The 25,826-nt window shown below is 31.9% G+C and overlaps 1 protein-coding gene across 5 annotated transcripts in view; it reads right to left on the bottom strand.

The window, feature by feature from the left end:
* Positions 1 to 25,826, bottom strand: part of LOC105214724 (uncharacterized) — a 192,946-nt gene that overhangs the window by 43,385 nt on the left and 123,735 nt on the right. The window contains exon 1 of one of the 5 annotated variants that reach the window (XM_054226820.1): positions 18,945 to 19,736. The exons of 1 other annotated variant lie outside the window; for it this stretch is intronic. Coding sequence is in view for 1 of the 4 variants with exons in the window: in XM_029041954.2 (XP_028897787.2) it covers positions 18,945 to 18,970 (26 nt within the window). In the remaining 3 variants the exon portion in view is untranslated. Of the gene's footprint in view, positions 1 to 4,394; positions 5,108 to 18,944; positions 19,737 to 25,826 lie in introns of those variants that run through there. 3 more of the 5 variants (XM_011188301.3, XM_029041954.2, XM_011188300.3) reach the window with 3 other exon arrangements.

Here is a 25,826-nt window from a genome sequence, read left to right as displayed (position 1 = left end):
CATATTCTAACAAAAGCTATTGACAACATCACAAAAATGGAGTTGCAAAATTTCGTACAAAAGTGTCAGCGGTGACGGAATCGCCTAGGTGAAATGAACGAAATATGAAATCTATAGCGCGTTGGCTAATATTATATATATTTATATATAAATGCATAACATCACATGTGCTAACTAGTTTAAAAGCGTTCAAAGCTTAATACACTTGCTTTTGAATCTGATTATCTAGCAGTATTTTCTTGTTCTACAATTGTTATTGTTATTGTTTGAACATATTTAGCACTTGAGCTATGTTAAGATAACAGTTTATTTTTGATATTTCTTTTCATTTTCTCTCAATTGTTGAGTTTATAAAATGCATAAATATTTGTTATCAAGCAGCGAAAGCTCTAACGCATTCTAGAGAGAACGAGAATTCACTAGACTCACTTTTACGGAAGGTATAGCAACAATAAAATGCAAATAAATAATAGATAATAGATGGAAATTGTTGATGTGAATTACATCAAAAGTAGATTATATTGACATTAAGGAGGTTTAAAAGCTTTCAGAAAAGAAAACCATTAAAATGACATTAATTGGGTTTCACGCCAAGTCCTGAGCATGGTTTCATAGGTTAAGGGGCACACCTCGTGTGAAATTCCAAAAAAATCGATAGTTCTCCGTACAATGACTTATCGATTTTTGATCTGATCAAAAAATCGAATTTTGGCAGGCCAAAAACGACCAAAATTTTCGGTAAAATTCGACTATTTTTTTTTAAAACGTCAATTTAAGATTTTTTTATCGTAGGTCATTGTACAGACAATATTATCTAGTTTAACGAGAATTTTTTTTTAGATTTCATCCACGGAGAAGACAGGAATCACTGCAGCAGTGCAGGGCCTTTTTTCGCGCCGTTGGAGATCGACTATAACTTAAAAAATATTTAATTTTTTTTCTAAAATTTCACTGTATATTCTTGAAACATGTATAAATCTATTCTTCAAATTTTTAAATACTTGATAAAGTATTTTTTAAATAAAAATTCCCAAAAATCACCTTTTTTAGTCCATTACACTAGGTGTGCCACTTAACTTGTTTTTCCTCTCCTGTGCTTTACTATTTTCTTTTTTACTTTATAAACATCTTCTTTATTTTTCTTTCTACTGCATCCCTATGCTGCTTTTCCCTCTTTCACTTTATTGTTATAACTATTCCGTACTCGTTTCGGCAATCCTCTACTCGCTGTATGTGAGCTCTACGCTCTTATAAAAATAAGAGAGGGTAACAATGTTATCCAACTATATTCGATACAAGAGACAACCTGCTTAAAATATTTTATTCGAATACTACTATATAGCTTTTTTATTATGCCAGTTTATGTGATTTATACCAGTTATATGATCGGATCGGAACTCTTTAAAGTTAGGGTGAATCGAAGAGAGTTAACTCAATCGCATACCAAGCTTCTTTCTCGATGTATTTTTTACTAACTTGCCTTTTCTTCAAATGCTATAAGCTCAAAACTCATCTCAATGACCATATTTTGCACTTCTCCACTCTTTCTTATCATCCTTTTCTTATTGTTACGGGTAGCGATTCAAATATCTCATCATAATTTTCTAAATTCTTGAATACCCATGTATATTTTAATCTATTCTCATCTTATAAGCTCATTCTGACATCCTAAAATCACCTTCCTCTTTCATCTTCATTACCTTATACAATATCTGAACTTTTTTTAAATTTCGGAAATATTACTTTTACTTTTTCTAAATTTATTCATTCAATTTAGTAATCCTATTTAGTATTTTTCTTGACTTTCGTACTTTTAATTTTTTTTAGCTTCTCTTCTTCATTAACTCTCATTTATTTAACATGACAGCATTTTCAGACCTTTCAGAGCCACATTCTCCAAAAATGTCAGCTCTCACAATTAGATTTTCCACTCCTTACACCCCACGCTTTATAGCTGATATTTAAATTATTTGATTTTTCAAATCTGCTGTCGTTTAACAGTGCTTTTGGAAACTCTGACATTTGACAGTTGACAGCTGACAACTAACAGCGCGCTTTAAAACAGAAACTGAGCAACGCTACAAAAAGTTTATATGCCTCAATGGCACACCCTCGTATATGCATACATATATAATATTATTAAACGATATGCAGCAAAACATAGTGAACGCTTAGCGCGTGTATCGCGATTGTTGTGATCGAAGAGTAAAAAAAAAACTAAATGCCATACATACCACATATACATAATCGCTTATTTACGATCCGTTACCTACCCTACAAAACAAATCGTGCGTGTGAACGTTCAATGAAATTTCAATAAAAAACTGAAAAGAAAATAACTCAAAATATATATTTACTGCTGTTGTTGTATATAACTATAAAGCAAAAGCTGATATTGTTTGCGCGATCAACAAATGAACGTATTAACAGGCATATAAATGCGAGTGTGTATATTAATAGCTGATAATGTATGAAGAGTATAGCGTGCTTTGGCGCTCAAGCATATATGTATAATCAACTGTGCAAATAATAAATATATTTACAACGAGCCTTCAGCGCTTAGGGAGTACGACTAATGATTTAGCACTATAGCCAACCGTAAGATATGCATGCTAAATGCCACAACAATTGCATATCTAGAAATATTTATGTTTGTATATATGCATAAATGTTTTGCGATTTCGATTTCCGCTATACTTGTCCCCCTTTTCCGGTCAGTTGTACATAACGATATGTATAAGTGCGGTTTTGTAAGCATATTTTTTGAAGAATTTTATGAATTTTAATTTTATTTATTATTAATTATTTTTTAAATATTTTTTTTTTAATATTTTCAATACTTTATTAGTTCATATTTTTTTAATTTCATTTATTTATTTTTGTTTTTAATTTATTATGAATATTTTTTCACTCTATCTTTAATTTTTATATATTTTAATTTTGTTATTTTTTGTTAATTGTGTTGTTTACTAATCATTATTATCTTACATTTTTTAGTTTTATTTTTTATTATTTTCTAATCTAATATGATTCTTAATTTAGTATTTAATATAAAATATAACATATTCGTAAAAGTTTAGATTTTAATAATTTTATAAGATTTATTTTAAGATAATTTTATTTTAAATTAATTTTTTTTTCTATTAATATTTTAATATTTTTGTTCCATCAACATTTTCAATTTTTTATAATTTTATTCAATAACTGTTTTTTTATTTTAATAAATTTAAATTCTTATTTCAACTTAAGTTCTTACTTCGAATTTTTTTTATTATTTATTTCTACTTAATTAAATTTATATATTTTTCATATAATATAAATTATTTGTTAATTATTATGTATTTATCGATTTTTTTTTAATTTTATTTGAACTAAATTTTTTAAATTATTTTTTATTTTAATATTTTTTAGTACCAAATAATTTTGTCAAATTTTTCTTAAATTACATATTGTTTATTCTAACTTTTTTTTAATTCTTGTTATAATTATTCTTAAATTTTAAATTTTTAATTCACTATTTTTTATTTTAATTATTATTATTTTTAATTTTTAATAATTATTTCACCCTAATTTTTGTATTTGAATCTTTTAAAATTAATTTTTTACTTCTTTTTTAATGCAATATTTTCAATTTATTCTTATTTTTAAATCTATATTATTTATTTATTATTTTTTTAATTTTATTATTTTTATAAATGTATTTTTATATTTCTTATTTATTTTTTTTTTTTAATTTGTATTATTTATTTATATTTTTTAATAATATTTTTTCATTATTTTTTTTATTTTATTATTTATTTATTAATTTATTTATTATTTATTTTTTTTACTTTCTATTTTTTATTTTTTTTTTAATTTTATTATTTTTATTAATGTATTTTTTTATTATTATTTTTAATTTTCATATTTCTTATTTATTTTTGTTTTAATTTCTATTATTTATTTATTTTTTAATAATATTTTTTCATTATTTTTTTTTTAATTTTATTATTTATTTATTATTTATTTACTTTTTTTTAACTTTATATTTTTAATTTATTTATTTTTTAGTAATTACATCAACTTTATTTTTCAATTTTAAATTTTTAAAATAATTTTTTTTAATTATTATTTTTTTAATTCCATATTTTAATAATTTTTTATTTATTATTTTAATTAATTAATTTAATTTAGTTTATTTTTAATTAATTTATGATTTACATATTTAACTTTTTTTTTCTCCGATTTATCTGCTCCAATTGCAATTTCCTTCAACAAGTTGCTTGTCACACATACACACAAACACATACAAATAAAAGCATAATAAATACATATATATATACATGTAAATGCTCACAGAAAACTTACTTAGATAACAGTAAACAAAAAACAAACTTATAAAAAATATTGCTTACATTCACAAAAAGGCGCTTAAAAGTAAACTGCTACTGGTGGCGCTGCGGCTGCGAGACAGTAAACCACACAATGAATTATCTTTTTTCTTTGTAATTAAACAAAAAAAATTGATTTACAAGCCACAAGCACTTAATAAATTGTTATTGTTAACTTTTTTCACAATTTTTTTTTGTATTTTTTTAAAATTCTTTTATAATTATTTCCAGTACAAATATTTCACGTTACTGAATTAGTTTCCTACGACAATTTTGTTAAGTAATTTTTTTTGCTATTATTATTTTTTTGTTGTTGCCACTTTCTACAAATTACCGTGACCGCTCTACACTATTTTGTACACACAATTTCCATTACAATTCTGACTTTCGTAAATTTGTTTTCACACTTCATTTAAACACACAACAAATAATTTATTGTAGAAAAATTGTTTTTGCCTGAATTTCTACACGCGCCGCGCGCTAATCTATGTACAAGTAATATGAAAACGTGTGCACGCTGCAGGCAGATTCGCAACTTACTGGCCGGGGTTAGCAGGCAAAAGCTAGAACTCTTGCCAGTCGGTGTTAGTCGTCGTCGCCAGTGAGCGAGTAGCTTTTTGCGCGCGTTTCACCCAAAGCAACAACTACAACACAAATTCACTATATAGTATGTAGCAACAATAAAGCAGCGTGCTAGAAATGCTCATTCAGAAAATCAGCGTAAACTCACTCTCTCTGTGGTCACACTCACTCACCTCCGTTATTATTTGTATTTGCTATATATTCTCCTTCTTTTCTATTATCACTTACTCGTTACCTTTCTTTCGCTTTTGCGGTACTCTCGCGTAAACAAATTGAACTGTTATATATATGTAGGTCCCTAAAGAATTTTTATGGACACAACGCAATTTTGGCAAGTCTAAAATATGTCTTATTTATATCTACTATATTTATATTCTATACACATTGGTATAAATAATAATTTTGCAAACCACTTGAAAATCGCTGATTCGTTCGATTTTGATGAAATTTACACGAAACCTCACGACATTTTCAAGAGCACACTTCTGAAATATTTAATAACGAATAAAGCGAAAATATATGTGACCACGCATTTCCATAATCGTCAGTCAAAAATGACTGTCCTATTAAAATTCATAAAAAAAATTTCATTTATTTGATGCAAATGCATTGAAGAGCAATCTGAAGAGAAAGAGAGAGAGAGAGGTGCCATTTGATCCATAAAAACCAACGGTTTGGTGTGGTTTGTGGGTCGGTGGAATCATCGGACCATTTTTCTTCAAAAGAGATGCCGGTGAGGATGTAACCGTCAATGGCGACCGTTATCGTGCTATGATAACCAACTATCCGGTGGCTGAAATTGTAGCTCGTAATCTCGGTGACCTTTGGTTTAAACAAGACCGCGCCTCTTCCCACACATCGCATCAATCGTTGGATTTATTGAGAGAAGACTTCGGTGAACAGATAATTTCACGTTTTGGATCGGTCGATTGCCCGCCTAGATCGTGCGATGGCACATAGTTAGATCCTTTGGGCGATATGTAAAGTCTAAAGTCTAGGCGGACAATCTCGTTTGGATTCAGACCTTGGAGCAAAAAACAGTCGAAATACTCGAACGAGCTCGAAAATTGTACTCAACGAATAGGCGATCTGAGACGTAGTCGCGGCCAATATTTGAAAGAGATAACTTGAAATCATAAATGTTCTTTCGATTGATAATAAACTTTCCCCATGAAATTTGAATTTTCTGTGTTTTTTTGTTTAAAGAAGTAGCGATCCTCGAATTGGATCACCCTTTATAAGGAGAAGATAAACGTTGAACTACTACCTTAGATTATATAATACTATTGTTAACGTCTTCAATTTTTATTGCTTTTTTTTAAACCTATCTGACCTTCAACGTAATTTGAAGGAAAATAAAGTAAAAGAAAAAGGTTTCAATCACTCTTTAATTTAAGATCATATCTGGATGATATTAAAAGTCGCAATAAAGTGACAGAGATAGTTTTTTACAATTTCTTAATGAATTTCAGGCATTTTCTCTATTTTAGTCCAATTTTATTTGAAATAATTTCTGCATTCTTTTTGAAAAGCTAAATTTGTTTTGTCGCCAATTTTCATGTAAACACAAGAAATATATGGCTATTTTATAAAAAGTTTATTATACCCGTTCATTGGTCGTATCGCCACATTACACTTTTAGTTATTTTTAAAGTTTTTCCTATTAAATTAGAAGTTTTACCAATTGCTATTTTATACAAATTTTATTATACCAGTTTTTATACCAGTTTTTTCGATTCAAAACATTAAATTTCTGGTTATTTTTTAGAGATTTTCATATAAAATTAGTATTTAATTTTTTAAAGGCTGAGTTTTTTATGTTTTAACAAAAATTGAATTTATCAATATTTTATTAGAACCAAGTAAAGAAAGGCTAAGTTCGGGTGGCATAAAGTCCACTAGCATAACGAAAATCAACATATATAGTATATGAGAGCTGAGGTAATTTGTATTGATTTCACTCATATACTATATCCAAGACTATATGCTCCCACCGGAAGTTTGATAATCCGAATATAAGGTATATACGTAGGAGCTAGGGGAAGTTATAACCCGATTTAAACTAACATCTCTGAGATATTTACCGATAATTATGATGAAAAATTAACCTTAGGCTCTGAGTTCTTCATGTTCAATATGCGGGGCCTTGAAAAGTTATAGTTCGATTTTGACAATTTTTCCAGAAGTGATGCCACACCTCAAATACAGTATTTGTGTAAAGTTTTATTCACATATCTTCTGTGGTTTCTAATGTATATACGAGGGCTGCTATATATATTTCTGGCCTAGGCTACACTAAGTGTTGCCAGGTGCAATCTGACATTTCCATTGGAAAGTTTGACATTTTTTAGCATAACATCACTCAGAACGTTTTGTCATTTAATCGTTAATTGTTTTATTCACAGGGAATTAAAAAATGTATCTCGGCCAAAAAATGGAATTAACTCGTGAACATTTTCGTGCGAATTTTGTATGGCTATGAAGCACCATCCTATAGCACTGTGAAAAACTGGTACAACGAATTCAATCATGGCTGACGCTCGCTCAAAGACGAATTCCGTGAAGGTCGTCCAAAAACAGCCGTTGTGCCAGAAAACATCGATGACGTACGTGAACTGATAATGCAAGACCGTCATGTAACATACCTTCAGATAGAGGCATGCCTATGCATTTCTCCCACCAGCATACATTCGATATTGCATGAACAACTGGCCGTAAAAAAGGTTTGTTCTCGTTGGATCCCGCACAATTTGACAATCGCTCAAAAAAAGGCTCAAAAAAAGTGCTTCGAAAATTGGTTTGAGCGCATGCAAAAGTGTATAAATCTTGATGGAGAATATTTTGAAAAACAATAAAACCATTTTCGTTGATAAATATTCCTATTTTCATTATTAGGCCAGAAATATATATAGCAGCCCTCGTATTATAAATAGATGGAATCAGATGGAATACAAAATTAAGTTACATGGAAATTAGGCGTGGTTATAAACCGATTTCGACCATTTCATTAGTGTTATCAGGGTGTCAAGAAATTATTATTTACCGATTTTCATTGAAATTGGTCGAGTAGTACCTAAGATATGGTTTTTAACGCATAAGTAGATGACATTGTCAGTCTCTTTCTGTCATTTCTTCTGCAAATTTTTTTGTTTCTGAATGTTTTTTGGAAAGTGATTGAACTCACTTTTAGTAATTTTCAACATAAGAAATTATTAAAATATCGCATATATATATTTTTGTAAATCATTTATTTTATATTATTTTTTTTTTTATTTTTTTTAATGTACAGGATCACCAACTTCAAATATTCAGAAAAAATCATATTTATATGCCAAAAATCCTTTTGGAATTTCATTATGCGAATTGTTAGCTTCAATTTCCTTTTGATTTTATCATTTAATTTTGCATCGCAGTGTTATTAACATTTAAATCTCATTGCTTTTAAATTAATTTATTGATTTTTCATTGATATTTATTACTCATAATTAATTTAACATACATACATATGCATATGTATACATTTATCAGAGTAAAATATTTGCCACTTTACAGATTTCTGATTTAATTGTTTTATTTGCGCAAGCAAATAATAAATTTCTTTTGTGCAAACATATTATACATACATACAAACTGTTGTGTATATGTATATAAGAATTTTTATACACATTTCCATTCAACAACTTCCGCCGACAACAATGCATTGCATTCCTGCGAAGGTCAAGCGCTTTGCATTACGCATGCGACGCGTTGCACCGCAGACACACACAAACACACATGTAAGTATATATATTTCCATATGTATGAATGCATAAGGCAATTGTCCGCGCTCGATATATGTTCAATTGTGTTGCCATTCAACGTTAATCGAAGCAAATTAAATTGTCAATCTTGACGCAGAGGAAGCGCTGGCAACCGCAGCGAATGCAAGTAAAACTGGCGTGTGAAAAGAATTGCTGTTTACTTAGCTCTAGAGCGCAAAAAGCAACAACATCAAGCAAAAACAAAAAAAAAAATAATCATAAAAACACGCATAAAGTGCGAAATTTATTGTGTTCAGTTTTCTACATATTTGGCAATGCGGAAGCGCAACTGACAGTCATTTTAGTGGCCAGTGCTTCTCAAACTGTTGCTGAGTGGTAGTGCTTATTTAGTATGATGACACACGGCTTTATGCGGAACAAAGGATGTCTTTATCTCGATTTTTTTGCCATTTATTTTGTTGTTGTTGTATTTATTTGTAATTGTTATTCCTGCAAAATATAGCTAGAATTTAGAGACGGGTTTACCCAAACTCATAAATGCTTACGTTTTATAATCGCAATTTTTTGTTATTGATAAGAACTCTAAAATTCTAAAATATAGTCAGAAATATTGGAGGTTTTTCTATAACATTTATTGCATTTTATGGAGGTTAAGTAGATATTTTTGCGTTTCAACCAATGCTAAGAATAGTCATTTCACAAGTGGGCAATCTATTTATAGTATTTTATGGTGAAATTAGATAAGTTGATTAGATAAGTCAACGCTTGGGTGCCATTGTAGGCATTGGTCTCTTCTATTTTATATGGTATAATAAATCTTAAAACTTTTACAACTTGGTCTAAATGACGAAGGTCAAAAAGACAGTTGGTTTAGGTTTTCTCAAAACTGTTAGTTCTACATAACCTGAACGATACGGATATTTATTAAGATACTACCAAATCCGGGTAGTTCTAGAATAATATTTCGGGACTATATTATGATAGCAAGTGTATTGAGAGAATTGAGACACTAACCTGAGAACTGAATGATGTTCATATCTATAAAGGCAGTAGTCTGCTTTAGAAGCCGAAAAAAGCGTTTTTTTAGCAATTTTTTTTTTGAAACGGAAATGATAGCGGTAAACGGAATTTTAAGACGATAGTGTACTATATTTAAGGCTTAAAAAAAATATTTATTATTAAAAAATATTGAAATTTTTTCAAAGTTGTAAGTAAGAGCGCCTGGAGTCTGCACTTGTAAATCGGGGCCGGTGATGGAGGTCGTGCGATGCACCTGAAACAGTCGAACCAAATTTTTTTTTTTTTTATTTTTATAAGTTTCTTTTCTTTATGTACTAAAAAAATACCGAAGAAGTTATAAAATTCCAAATTTTTTCGAAGTTTAAAAAAAAATCAATTTTTTAAGAAAAAAAATTGACTTTCAGTTGCAAAACAAGTAGTTTAAATAATACTTTTGTCCAACTTTTTAGTTCAAATAGAAGATAATTTAATACTGAAGCTAGATCACTCTGGTTTTTTTTCGATCGGACATATATTCTTTTTGCTATCGCCGGCACCGTTTTCTAAAACTTGTGGAAATGAAAACTCGAGAAAACGTGCTTTAAAGGTCTGCCTGAGCATTCGCACCTGCTCGACGCTCGGCCACTAAAACCGATCTAGATTCGAAAATATGTCGAATTGACCTCTGGAATTTTAAAGACATATTCTTGGATAGTTTTGGAAGAGATTTAAAACAAAACAAAAAAATCGTTTTTTTGAAACCTGTAAAGCAGACTACTGCCTTAAACACATTAAACTAATAGTTTGAAGAATATCTGATTTAATGTCAAAATTTGTTTTTATAGATTAAAATAAACCGATTACAGGAACATAACTGACAGGTGAATGTAAGCAACTCACCCTATAGTGAGCCAGCTCTTTAAAATCAAGTTTTTTTTGTTGAAATTGTGTAGGTTTATTTCTCACGAAGATTTACTAATATTAGTTCCATAGATTTCAAGTTCAAAGTTTAATTTTAGGATCCTAAACTAAGGGTATTCCAAAATCACGAACTAGTACTATCAAAACAATATTTTCAATATTTTTTTTTTTCTATGTAAACAATTATTTATTTAATTCAAACTTTTTTGTGTCTCATAAATACATATTTAAAGAATAATTTCTGAAATTTTCAAAAAAAAAAATAATAAGACTCCGCCATTGCGACCGGAGGTTCCGGTGACCCCTCGGAAAAAGATGCGTCCGCGTTGTCAGCATAACTCTTGACAGGACCATTCAAAATGAAAAAACAAAAATAAAAAAATAAGTGTTTTAGGTAAGACCATAAACTCGTGCTTGAACGAAGGAAAGACAAAAAACTAAAAATTGGAATTTTGGCAAACATTTTTCCAAAAAAAAATAAAAATCCTTCGTTCAAGCACGAGTAAATTGTATCTCGAACACATGTGCAAAATTTCATCAAGATCGGTTGAGTAGTTTTCGAGAACATTTGACAACCGACTTTGAAAATAATAAATGACTATTATTCGGATCGACTTGAAAATGTAGGATAATATTCTTGAGATGTTGTAGAAATTATTGAGCAAAAAAACAGAAAAAAAATTTAATCCCTCAAACCCATGTAACACCTTAAGAGACCGACCAAAGCCCTTATAAGGATTTTTCAATAAGAGAGTTACATAAGAGCGCTAAATAAATATCAATGAAATTCCGTCTTGTACGGAACTCGATTTCATTTACATGGCCATCACGGCACGTATTCAGAAGTCCAGACGCAGAACCCAATTTTCGAAGGTTTTCAAGCATAAATCGTGTGATAGTGCTGCCATTTCACGTTTAATTCGCACGACCGATGCGGCCAATTGACTGGGCTATTTCGTGGGATAACACGTTCACCAAACATGGTTTTCAATAAAGCGATTGTGACCATCGCTCTGTAGCTTGTGGCATTGTCCTGTTCGAACCACATATTGCACAAGTCCATCATTCAATTCGGACCAAAAATATTGGATTATCATTGAACGGTAGCGATTCCCATTCACAGTAACGTGCGGGTCTTGATTATCACGGAAGAAGTACGGTCCAATGACACCGCAGGCCTATAAACCGCAACAAACCGCAATTTTTCGGGATGCAATGGTGACTCATTACATGAGTACGTATGGATTGCTGCTTGACCAATAACGCATATTTTGCTTATTGACGAAGCCATTTAACCAGAAATGAGCCTCATCGCTGAAGATGATTTTTCGATGAAAATCCGGATTATTTTCAAGTTGTTGCTCATCCCATTTCACAAACATACGTCGCTTCTGGTGATCAGGCGACTTCAGTTCTTGTGTCAATTTTATCTTGTGTGTTGAAAATTCGCCACAACGACGTCACAGAGATCCCTAACGATTGAGGATGACGAGTGAGAGACAGATTTGGGTCTTCCTCAATTAATGCGGTAGCGGCAGCAATATTCTCGACACTCCGGGCACTTCTTTGTCTCACTGGACCGGGAAGATTTTGTATTGTGTCTGTGGATTCAAATTTTTCTACTAGACGCTCAATTGCTGTTCTGACAGGACGATTATGCCGACCATAAATTGGACGTAGCGCTCTCAAAGTTGAGGCCACTGACTCCGAATTTCGGTAGTAAATTTTAATTCGACTCGTTGTTGGAACACGTATATCCATGATGAAATGGCAATCCTCACAGCAGAGAAATGGCAAAAGAGTTTGATGTCGCTATCGGTCTACTTTTGTAGCGTCCCATTTGAAAACCTCTTTATTTAAGAAAAAGTGAACTCTGTTACGTAGCAAGTAGAAAGGAGTGACGAATCACAGACAGATATATAAGAACTTAACGCAATAAGTATACATACAAATGTGGTCAGGGCCACGTAATTGAAGTAAATACAGATTTCCCCAGTAGCTAAACGCTACACAAATTTAATTTGCATGTAAACAAAAGCGTAACGCACACAAAAGATATGTGGTATTTACTCATATTAAAACTGATTAGGAAGCGCCACAACGAAAATAATATTTGCCATAACATAATCATCAACGACGCCGACAACAACAACAATAAGAACACAATAAAAACAGAACCACGCATACTGTCGATAACTGCTGAGACAGTACGTACGGGCTGGGCTGAATTGGCTGGCTGTCGGAATGGCGCCAATTCAAGTGGTGAGTACAAACGCTGGAATGTCGCTTCCAGAATCACCTGCGTTGCAAACTCGCTAAACAACAATTAGCATAGTTTACATGACCAAGCGAACACACATACGAAGCACGCCGAACGGCGCTACCATACCGACGACTGTTCAATCGGACTCATATGAGTCGTATATGCCGTTGAGTCAACCGACAATTGTGATTTTATCATTGGGAATAATGAAGCGTATTGCAAGATAAATAAATAAATAATGCATATAGTACAAATACAGTTAGCAACAGATTGAATATAGTGTTATTAATTAATTGCTAATTATCGATGAGTTATCGATTATGATGTTGATGATTAATGCTTTCATTAGAAAGTGAAGTGGTAACAGTAAAAGTAACGGCGTGTACTTTGATTGCGGTGATTTTAACGATTTTATTGCATTTATTTGCATAAAGATACATACAAAGTGATGAATAGGAAAAAATGTGAATCATCTTTTTTATTATCCTAAAAGCGTAATGCGGTGTATGGTATGTTACTAACAGCATTTCAATTATATGTCGGCGCGCCAATTATTAGATTAGGTCACTCACTGGTTGGCGTAAATATTTTCATATTTATAAAGCCACATACAATCAACAGGTGTGTTGTTGTTTTTGTAGAGTCGAAACATACCGATTTTCTGCGAAATAATCAAAATATATTTTTTTCGCACATTCCTGAACAATGACTTTGTAAAATTTTATATTTGACTTCTAGTTATTTTTTGTTTTTTTTTTATGGAATTCCAAAAATTTCATGCATTATTCACAAAAGTCATTAAAATTTTGAACAATCCACATTTTTTTTAACAAGTAATTATTTTTATGTAAGTCAGTGTATTCGTAATGACCGGTAGTATCACTGGCATGATTAGTTGACAACGCCACTGCAATGAAATCGTATTGCCATATGACAACTGTTGGTTGTACGTTGACAAAAAGTTATCGATAACTGCATTTCGACAGATTAGAAGCTATTATTTAAAGGAGTGACATAAGGTAACTAACAATAAGCTATCCCCGATGGCTGCTGCTCGCTATGTACGAATCCTTCTCTTCTGCTAAAGAATTTATAGGTGATAGCATCAACATAGTTTTGGGCTGGTAATGAATGCACTATCACTGGATTTCAAGACCTAGCTTTGATATTTAACTGATTTTTTTGATTTCGACGTCCTTAAGCTCTAACCTTTCGTATGTCTTTAAAAAAGTCCTCTCGGTTTAATTATATCGGAATTTTTTGATTTCCCCGACATTAACCTGCAATCATTCTTATGTCTTAAAAGAAAATCTCCTCGGCTACCAATAGTAATATTAATTATTAAGGGATTACAGGGGTTTCGTGGGTTCAAAAAATTATTATTTTTTGTTTTTTTGGCTTATTAATTTCTACAACATCTCAAGAATATTATCCTAACATTTCAAGTCGATCCGAATAATAGTTTCGGAGATATAGACTTTGGAAGGTTTGCGCTCCAAGTCAAGTTTTATTGTTACTCAAAATTTTAAAACCGTATTTTCAAATTCAATTCGGTTATCAAATGTTCTCGAAAATTTACTCGTGTTTGAACGAAGGATTTTTGGTTTTTTTCAATTACAACTATTTAAAAAAAAAAACAAAACAAAATGTCAAACCAATTTTTTTGTTTTGGATGATCTCTTTAGATGAGGAGTTATGCTGACAACGCGGACGCACCTTTTTTCCGAGGGATCACCGGAATTTACGTCGCAATGGAGGAGTTTTGATTTTTTTTAAATTTCAGAATTTATTCTTTAAATATGTATCTATAAGGCAGAAAATAGTTTGAATTAAAGAAATAATAATTTTTTACATAGAAAGTATTGAAAATATGCCGATGTACGACTTCTTCAATTTAATGATTATATTAAACATTTAGCGATGGGTTGTTGGGTTCCTTCAAGTTGATGATTATAAAAAATCCTTCTTTTTTGCAGCTAAATAAAATAAATATCGTCAAAATGTCTTAAAACGTATTAATCAGAAGTTTTTACTCTCACTAACCGATATTTTAAGCTTTCGAAATTCTAATATGACTTAAAGCGTGTTTTATTTGACCACCACAAGCTAATAGCTAAATCATGGACAAATAAAACGCATTTAGCTTATTTCATATCTTCGCTTAAAAAAGAATTGTGTTGGCAATGTGAGCCCGAACTCTCAGCTGAAATGTAATTTATTTGACAAAAAAGGTGAATTTTTAAATCAAATTTCCTTTTGTTTACTGATTTTCTATAATATTCTGATCTTTTAAGGAATCTACAACCATTATTAGATCCAGGATGGTCAAAATAAATATGGATAAAGTTTGATGAATTTAAAATTTTGGTTTTTTACATTTTTATTTGTCAAAATGGCGTTTCTCACTATTGCCAACTACTTTTTTTTTTGGAAAAAAACCAAACTATTGTGAATAAAAAAAGCGATGAACTATCAATGCATCTAGTTCAATATACAAGCTATGATAGCTTATGACAAGCCAATATAATTATATTGGCTAAATCTTCCATACATAATAAGCTAATAGCTTAATTTGCGGGTCAAATAAAACACCCCTATTGCTTAGGTTTCTCGATTGAACCCCAAAGGAGAAGAGCACTCTTGAACTTTATGAGACAGTCCTTTGTGAAACCAGAAGCAACTGAAGAGGTTGTTGAATATTACATCTTGACGAATCGTTCAGAACCTTTCACAAACCTTTTTAGTTTTGATGACACAAAACCGTGGCGTTATAGAGGGAAGTGTGTCAAATAACTGTTTTCAACGAAATTTTATTTGTTTATATTTATGAAAAATTATAAAAAAAAACTATGACAACTATATTTTAGGTTTTTTTTTCAAATAGATTCCAATAATATTGTACAGTATTAAGGTCACTGATATAATAACAATAAATTCGTTTTCTTTCCGTAATATCCGCTACATTATTTCTGTTGTGTATTAAAGTCGTACGCATTGTTGGTCACGGAACAATTGTGCAAATTTGGTAAATATTATACAGTTGAAGGAAATTTGTATGATATTTTACATCTATTGCCAATTCAAGAGTTCGAGCTATGAAGAACTTCAAGTTAAGGAAGTTTGAGTTATGGAAATTCAACTGTAAATAAATTTTGAAGCTTGTGTGAAGATAATTTTTAATGGTATCATTTATTTTTTAAAAGTCATGCTAATTTGTTAATGCTTTAAATTGTATTTTTGACTTTTCGTTGACAAATATCAATAGTTTTAAATTATGGAAAAAAAATTGAGGGTTGCCAATCGTCTGAAATTTTAATGGCAAATGAATTTAGAAAATATAAAACACCATGATATAGATAACAAATTTAAGAGGTTTGAGAATTTTTACTGTTATCTATTATATTTTAATAAGGTTGCCACCTATTTTTATTTCAATACAATTTTTAGTGAAATGAATTATTACAATTTAGGAAGCAAATTAAAAAGTTTAAATTAAATTAAAAAAAAAATTAAAAAATTCAAGCAGAAAATAGTTGACTGTTCATAAATTAATTTAATTTAATCCACTAGATAAACTGTTACTTTTATTTATAACACCACTGCAAGATCGCCGCTTTGTCACTTGACAGCGCTCGTTTATCTCCGACGAATGTATTGAGAAGTTAAATATTGGTTGACTGTTGGCGCACTTCTTTCTCTTATTGGCGTTAACATAATAAATAGGTAATGTTGTTAATTTAAGATAGCAAAGTACAACTTAAAATCAGTACAATACAAGTACATAAACAAAAGCAATAATAATGTTGCTTCTTATCTAAATTGGTTATCAGGTTTAATAAACATTGGCATTTTTGCAGAACTTGACGTCATCTGGATAATGGACTTACTTATCAGCTAGAAAATATGCAGAATTGACTACATACATACATATATTTTCCATTTTTATTTTTTGTTTAATTTTATATCTAAAGATTTTAAGATAAGATATTGCCGTTAATTACTTGCACTGACATCTGAGTGCATACACTAAGTGGGCGCGGTTATTCCGAATGGAATTGAATGCACATACAGTTCGTAGAGTGGTGAATCGAACACATTATAGCTGTTAAACAGGCTGGCAGCACAATAAATTAACTGTGGAAATTTTTAAAATGTCACGCGCACTGCTAAAATTATAGATTTGGAAGCACTGTTGCTTTTGACAGTTTAGAATATAAGGAAAGGAGTCTTTACCAAAACGAATTTTGAATTAAAACTAGAAAGCGTAGTTTTATAATGAAAGTAACGAAGATACTTGTTGTTGTTGTAGCGGCATAAAACATTCCCGAAATAATTTTTAGGAAAGCTGCCGATTAGACAGTGCTTGGCCAGATAAAATCAATTGTTTTTATTTAAATTTTGAGATTAAAATATTAACAAATTTTTCATATTTTAGACAGTGACTGAGTGATTCACAATAAATTGGTCTGAAATTGTGAAAAAGCACTAAATTTAAAGCAATGAGAATTAAAACTTGTTTAAGATAAATCAAACTAACCGATTGTCGAACACTTTTAGCCTGGAACCCTTAATAATTCCGTTTAAAAAATGACTTCTTAATACACAAAACTTTAAAGGACCTCAATTGCCGTATTTCAGTCATCAACTCTCCGCCTTCACAGTAACTAACACCAGTACTTGCTGCCAGACACTTTCAAGTACTACTGCATTTCAAGAGCTTTATATGCAAACTGACATCTCTTTTCTTTAGAAAGCCTTACGAATTGTAATTTTACCATACAAATCAGTAAGCATTTATTTTTAAACTATGATCCAACCGACAGAACAATAAATGTAGTGCAGTTGACAATATTGCAAGTAATCAGGAAATCGATAAATTACCATCACGTGTGTGTTGCGATAATGGGGTCATACTTCAGTTTCAACTGCTACCCCTCACCAACTTACTGCATAATAAAATTGCGAAATCCTTAGTAGCGTGTGGCAAATGTTGAAATTTGCCAATCAAAGAGCCTATTGCGCGCATAAACGTAGTAATCTACACTAAACAGCAAAAAACAATCGTTGCATTATCGACGTCATCACAGTAAAAATAAGTCTCGGAAAGCATGTCAGCGAGTATCAGTGTTGGGTCATTGACCAAATTTCAGGCACAACGCACAATGTTGAGGCAATTTCCCCATTAGACACAAACTACAATAACCAAGACACGAGTAAACAGCGTTGATGGAGAGAGCAAAACCAAAAAAGAATTATGAACGACCCACACAACAACAATAATAAGCGTTGCAGCGTCTTCGGCACTGTCGCAAGCGTCCCGAAACAATAACAACACTAAAAGAAGTGAGTGAAGTAAACGTAACAAAAACAAAAAATCAACTTCAATACAACAAACAAAAGCGTAAAAACGCTAAAACAACTACCAATAATGAGCGTTTTAGCCGCTTGCGCGTGTCGTTTTTTCCCAACTTTTTTGTTGTGTCGATATTGTTTTTGTAGTCTTTGTGAACATTTATAACATTTGGATTTAAAATATACGTGGATATGCTAGCTGGGCTCTTTGTGCCCGTCTGTTGGTCGTTGCTATTGGAGCTGTTAGGTTGGCTCTTTGCTATAGCTTGTGTATATGTATCTACATATATTGTGTACGACAGACTGCTTTACTCTCTGCCAGAGCTGTTGGCATTACGTCATTCACAAAAATAAACCAGCACACGGTAGAGCGCGTAGGCACGCACAAACAAAGACCAGTGTATCAAAAGGCAGAGAGTAGTGCTATGGCACCGGTATGGTTGGAACGACAGCAGTAACAGCTAACCGTGCTACGGCATTTAGTGTACGCGGTGAGTTGCGTAGGTATGAAGTTGCCGTCAATTCCTAAAGCAGGTCCGTTCTAAAGTTTTAGCGCTTGTATGGACGCAGCTTTGCATTTCATTCATAATAATTTTTAATGCTTTCAACACGTTTATGATTTATGTGCAAGGAAATAAACAAGAGCAAGAATATAATATATTAATATATGTATGTATATACAAAATTGACGCTTACCTGAGGAATAATTTGACCATTTTCATTTTTGCGTGCGGCACCACAGCAAATACACGCAAGTTGTTCAATCGCCAATTGGCAGCTTATTGTTTCCAACTTTCACATGTATGCTAATGCTGGCAAATGTAATTCCTTGTTAGTTGTTCCATCTATGACACTTGCAGTTTACATAAATGCACTTGGTACACTACAACTGCAGCTATATTTGCCACTAACGCTATATACTATAACCAAATTTCACCTTGTCGCACAGCATTCGTGAATGCATTTGCTTTTCCTGCTTTGCACTAATTGGATTCTGTATTGTTGTTGTGTGTGCAGCAGCAGTAGCAACAAACAAAACTATTTCTGTTTGCTATTGCTTAAGTATTTCTTTTTTTTTTACAATTACTCGTACGAAAAGGTATGATTCATCGCACCTGGAGCGCTGGTGCGGGATGCGAGACGTTTAATTACAACGAGAATAGACACACCGTTGGACGGACGGACAGACAGTCCAATGCATATACACGCGCACACAAAAACATACATACATACAAATGTATAGGCAGATAACACACACACAAACGTCGCTGTTGAGCATATAGCGCCAGCGTAGACTATCCGAATTTCACTTAAAAGTATTACGTATACACATGACGTTTAAACAATTGCTTTTCTTGTAAATATTAATTAAATTATTAATTGTTTTTGCTTACGAACATTTTAACGGAAATATTTTCCTATTGATGCACACAAAAAAACGAAAAAAAAACACTCGACACACGAAACAAATTGTGCAGCAACAATGAGAAAGCGAAAGCAAAATAAATTTACAATGTTGCCAGAAGAGTGCGCTACACAGAGATTAAAAAAGTATTGTGGCGTTGAAACAAAAATTGAACGGCGTTAAATATTGTCTTGTCGGTTGATTTATTTGGTGGAAAAATTAATAAAATGGATTTCTATACAACTTTTAATAATTAATTAATTATAAATTTTAAAATATAGAATATTTATTATTTAATGCATTAATTATTATGATTATTTGTGTTTAAAATAATATATTGACTTATTGTCATATTATTATTACATATATATTGTGATATTTCTGGTTCTATTGAGTTGAGATAAAAATAAATAATTTTGAAAAATTATATTGGAAAAATTATATGTTCTTTTTGTGTAGCGATTTGAACTATTACTAAAATAGCCCAGGAATATATTATTGGTTCGACAATACTTGTTCGTAAAAAAACTACGTGTCCTTTGCAATTACCATTAGAATAGTCTAAGGGAGTACGAGTTAGATGATTTTCGACTTAAGACCCTTTTAAATAATACATGATAGAAATAGAGAGATTAAATAATCTATATATCAAACTTCAGTTTTTTTATATTTATTTTTTTGCAATTTTAAAATAATTATGATCTATTGTTCTGCTCCTTGCTCTTAAAAGCCTTTCTATAAAAATTTCAAGTGTCCTTAAGAATACATTCCCAAGGAAATATCTATAACATCTTCAGAATTAAGAGTTGAGTCAGTAAGAAATTCTTAATAATTGTGATTTTTAAATATTTTTTGAACAGAAATATAACCTAAAAATATATTAAATTTTTGTATACTAAAATATATAATTAATAACTAAAACTAAAATATATAAATTAATAATTCGTTCATAAGCATAAGCTTAGAATTCTTATTTGTTACGACTTTATCTATTTTCTAAACCATCAAGAACCGCCAATATTTCCCCACAGATGTCACCACAAAAATTTAAAAATTATTCATTTCATAACACAACCCTGCTAGCAGTAGTTACCAAGGCATTCAAACTGTTTGTGCTTGTTTACAAAAGAGTAGCTATCAAACAGTGCTGTGCACGCCAAACTGCCAATATTCATTTATTCCTTATTATGGAGCACTTTTCATTGTATTTTTTTCGCAAAAATAAATATTTTCCGCACACATCCCACTGGAAGTAGACATACACATCCATAAATACATATGCACATTTTCATGTGCAATCAAAGTGTGAAAATATGCACGCCACACAAGCAATCCCCGAAGGACGTTGCAATTAGCTAAATTAGTTGGTAGGCAAGTGTTAGTTGTGCATGGCACCTGCCCGACACAAGCACGCAATTTGCGACGCTATCATTGGGGAATGCGCTAAAAAGCTAATCTAGCTGATTTATGTTCATATTTGGCGCTAAAAGGTGACAGTTGGTTGATTGTGCATAAAAAGCTGTGCTATGATGATGTATTTGCCAGTCAGCGTGCATGTTCAAACATGTTCATATCAACAAAACAATCAAGATATTTAAACAAAGTGTCAGTTGTGGCATCAGTGACTTTAGCTGCACGCTGAGTGGCTTAACGCTTATGAGACTGCACTGGTGGTTTAATGCGCGCAAGTGCATACACATACACATGCATACAAAGCATAACGGTATATGTAATTGCACTTGTTTCGGTAAGTGGTTGCATTTCCTCTTCGACGATTTTATTGTCATTTTCGCAATTTCTTAATTACAGCTGTGAATTGCTTAACGTGTGCTCTCTGTGTATGAATGTGTGTGTGTATTGGCGCAGACAATGCTTGGAAAGCTTTTAGGTTGGGCGTGGCTTATAATGACAACGGCGTGAAGTGTTTTAAATTTCCTTAATGGCAATTAACATGGATATGGTGATACTTTTGGGGGAATGGTGTTAATTTTTATATTTCTAGGTGCCTGATATACAATATGGCTGTTTTGAGTGCGAATCCCTTGACTAGTTTGATTTGAAATATTGAGGTTATATTTTAAAATAAAACTGAATAATATTTAGTTCGAATAGATTAAAAAGAACTCAACGCTTACTATGGAGTAATACAATAACTAAAATAGCATAAATAAGAATATGAAAAAATAGCTGAATTTAACTTAATGGGTTCAAAGGCTTTGAGGTGGGCTCCTTAATTTCAAGAAACCTCTAAAACCGGTTGAAGGGGTTTAATTAGGGTTATTGTGGAATCTGACAGTTGTCGGAATCGGAATTCAAACCGACAAAAAATTCTGGTTCGTGTCATGAATTCTGATATTATTGGTTTGATGTTCGAATCAGAAATTCAATTGATTATAGATAGGTGCCATGGAAACCAATTTTATCGGTTTAACTATCAAAAACAAACCAAGAGCTTCAGGGCTGACAGATTTGAGACATTTTGTTCAAATTTATTTTGATTTGCCGTTAACACGCTTTGGAAAAAATATAATTATTATTAAAAAATAAGATAAGAACCCTAAATGACGTAATTATTGAATTCAACGGAAAAAAAATAAAATATTATAAGAATTTTACAAAATGAGTAATTCAGAATAGATCATGGAAATATTTAACTTTTTATATAAAAGTTAAACAATATACAGTGGAACTTCCATAACTCGAAGATCTCCATTACTTGAACTTTTAAATTGGCAATAGCGTTTAAAAATCAAATTTCATACAAATTTCCTTCCATAACTCGAATTTCTCCATAACTCGAACTCTTAAAGTGGCATTGAAAGGCAATTCCATACAAATTTCCTCGAAGTTTTTTTTGTGGTTTATGGTGATTCGAGTTAGAGAAGTTCTACTGTATATATACATTTAAATATGTACATTTTTACATAAAAATAATTACTATTTTTGACTTCCTTTGAGCATAAAGCGAATTACTGGGATTCCTTAAAACTTTAATTTTTTCGCGCTTCTTTCATTGCCAAATAAAATAAAAGCTGAAATAATTTCTCATTTTAATTATATTTTTTGGGTTTAATGAATATTTTGAACTAATTATACGATTACAATTCCAAAAACATGTCTTGCTAATTTTTCCCCATGAATAAATAGTATAACAGCTGATTCGAATATTGCTTTGCTTATATTCGAAAAGACGAAAATCCAATCAGATTCTGTGACACCAATGAAAATCAGAATTGGTTTGCTATTCTGACATTCGGCAAATCTGTCTTGGATTCCACAACACCCCTGAATGAGTTATTCAGTGGTGTTCAGCAATTTGTGAGTCTCGAAATCTAGCGCAGGATCGCTCTTGCTATGGACTAAGTAGGCAATTGAAAAGTAAAGTCGCCTCTAGACGAACCAAAATCAAACTATCCAAGTCGCTCATTATTCCTGTCCTGATGTATGAGGACGGCAATATCCGATGCGACGACTCTAGGAGTTTTCGAGAGGAAGGTTTGCGGAAGATTTGTGAGCTGTACGATTTATACGACGACATAGACTGAGGTCACCGAATAAAAACACTGCGCCTACGCTGGCTAGGTCATGTTGTCGAAATGGACGTAAACACTCCAGCTTTGAAAGTGTTCTATACAGTACCCGCGAGGAAGGCTCTTCTCCGCTATTACCGATTCGACTATAATCGAAATGCCAATTACATATGTACATAAAAATCGTTAAGCACCTTGGATACATTTTCTCAGTAGAGATGAGATATAAAATCCATCAAATTAGATCAAAAAGCGAAATATAATCGGATTACGATGACTTATAGATTCCTACAATGAATCATTATTTTTGATTTCTACGGAAAGTAAGGTTAGATCATCCAGAAAAGCTACAAAGACTGTGATCTGTGCTGAGGATACAAATAAATATTTGTTGATCAATTCCTCCATAAGTCTTCTCTTTGTAGCTATACTCGAATTGAATCAATAATATAAAACAAAAAATTATAATTTAGATAAAAGTATACCCTGCTCGTCCAGTCACGATCTTCATTGATCCAAGGATGCACCTTCTTCTTCTGTAATGAATTGTCTTGTAATAATGCAATTTTGTGGAAAAAGCTTTTTATCTCAGGTGTAACTGTTTGAGTTTTCGATCTAATACAGCATTGACGGTCAACAGTGGCGTTAGAGATATTATTAATGGATTGAAGTTTTTCCAGAATTCAAATGGTACTGAAATCGACAATGTGATCTCAACTACTTTGGGACATGTTAAGTTTAAATGACACTAAATCTCACGTACATTGCTAGAAGAAAAAAATCCGTAAGGTTTTAACCGGAACTTAACTGTACAAAAAACTATTATGCGTCGGCTCTATGTGACTGGAACGGATCCGGATTGTTACCCGGTTAAATATTATCAACTCATGGCATTTCTTAAAGTTATATAGGGAAACTTTTTCGGGGCTACAACAACTACAACAACAACCAACGACTTAATATTTATACACCGCATTTTTAAGTCAGAAATGTATGCTCAGAACCTCGTGCCGTGAGTTGGTAATAGAACACTTGATGTTCAGAGTCGCAGTAAAGCACTCAATTCATTTGTTATATGTATAAACTAATTCAGTGAGGAATAGATTGACTCTCCTCCCGGACTTCTACATTTGGGTTCAATATAAAGAGCTATTTTCCTTTGAGGTTATGTACAGCCGAACCTACATGTAGATTGTCGGTTGCACGTTAGCTTCTCAGCTATTGCTACTTTTCCGACCTCCACTTTCCATAACGTTCCGATTCTTTTCGTTTGGTTGAAGTCAAATACCGAAGAGTGATATACATACCCGTTTGAAGTGCTCCAGGTAAGCGCTACTCATCTCACCTCGTCATAATTACTGCACATTCATTTCGGCAAGCCCAATTAGTTATATATTCGTGCGTGAAATGACCATTCACATAGTCCCCACAACCGCTAGATTAACGGTAAACGCTGCTTATACTATAGCAAACCTTTTAACAACGCACAGCAATGCCTCGGCGGTCACTTCGTCCGCTTGTGCTGGCCATAATATTAAATTAAGAACATGAAAGTGAAATTCTCAAGTACCGCAGTCAGTACTCTACATTGACCAACAGCGCTTTCTTGCCATTATTGTAATGTTGGATGGATGATTGTTGTTATTATTATTGAAGAAGAAGCTCTAAGCGCACAAAGCACCGCAAAAAAGGACAGTCAACAATCGGAGAAGAAGCGCGTATCTTTTAAACCGTTATGCAAACAAAGCACGTTACACAAAGACACGCTGAGCAACACGTTGTATGAGTAACTTCAAGCGCGTGCTGACCACTGACCAGCGTTGGCCACTTGCACCTAGGGATGGCAAAAAATTTTTTTTAATCGATTAAATAATCAAATGATTAATTGCAAGATATAAAAAAATAATTGCAATTAATGTAAAAAAATCGAGTAATCGATTAATTCCAATGTTTTCAAATAATACTAAATTGCATAAAGACCACCACCAAGTTTCAGGGCCGAATTTTGTATTATAATGCTCTATCACAGAGTCCGAGACATATCCTAAAAGAGAAAATGGTCTATATTTGAAGTTAAGTAGCACAATGGTATTAAATTTTTCAAAATATGTACAGCAATCTTAAAGTAAAAGAATTGCCTCTTACTTGAAAGACTATGTTTTGCAACTTTGCGTAAAAATAAAACCAATAAAATATAGGAGACTATATTCTTATTTCAGACATTCAAATTATGTTGGTATATACACAAAAACAAAAACGAAAATAAAATTAAAATATCGTATTAAAAATTCATTTGTCTTAGTATAAAGGAAAATATATTTATTGAAGTCAAGAAAATTTAGAAGTCTGTTCAACCAAGTTTGAAGAAAAAGCAATTTCGATGAACGTTTTGTTGTCAAACGATTGAGTTTTTCGGTCGCAGTTGCACCCGCTTTTGAGAAAAGCCGCTCAGCTGGTACTGAGGTACCAAGTAGATGACAATACTTTTTTGAAAGTCCGTACGGTTTTCAGTTCTTCCCAAGCATCAATAGTGTTTCGGAGCTGAAGGGCTTTCATTAATTGGTTTGCTGCTGCAACTCGGCATTTCAATTATGGTGTCAGTGTCATCATCACTTAGGGGAACATTGTCGTTACTCCTAGATT

Source organism: Zeugodacus cucurbitae, chromosome 3 (genome assembly GCF_028554725.1).
Source record: "Zeugodacus cucurbitae isolate PBARC_wt_2022May chromosome 3, idZeuCucr1.2, whole genome shotgun sequence".
Lineage (NCBI taxonomy): Eukaryota > Metazoa > Arthropoda > Insecta > Diptera > Tephritidae > Zeugodacus > Zeugodacus cucurbitae.
The sequence above is the reverse complement of the archived record's forward strand: the minus strand, read 5'-3'. Positions and strand labels throughout refer to the sequence as shown.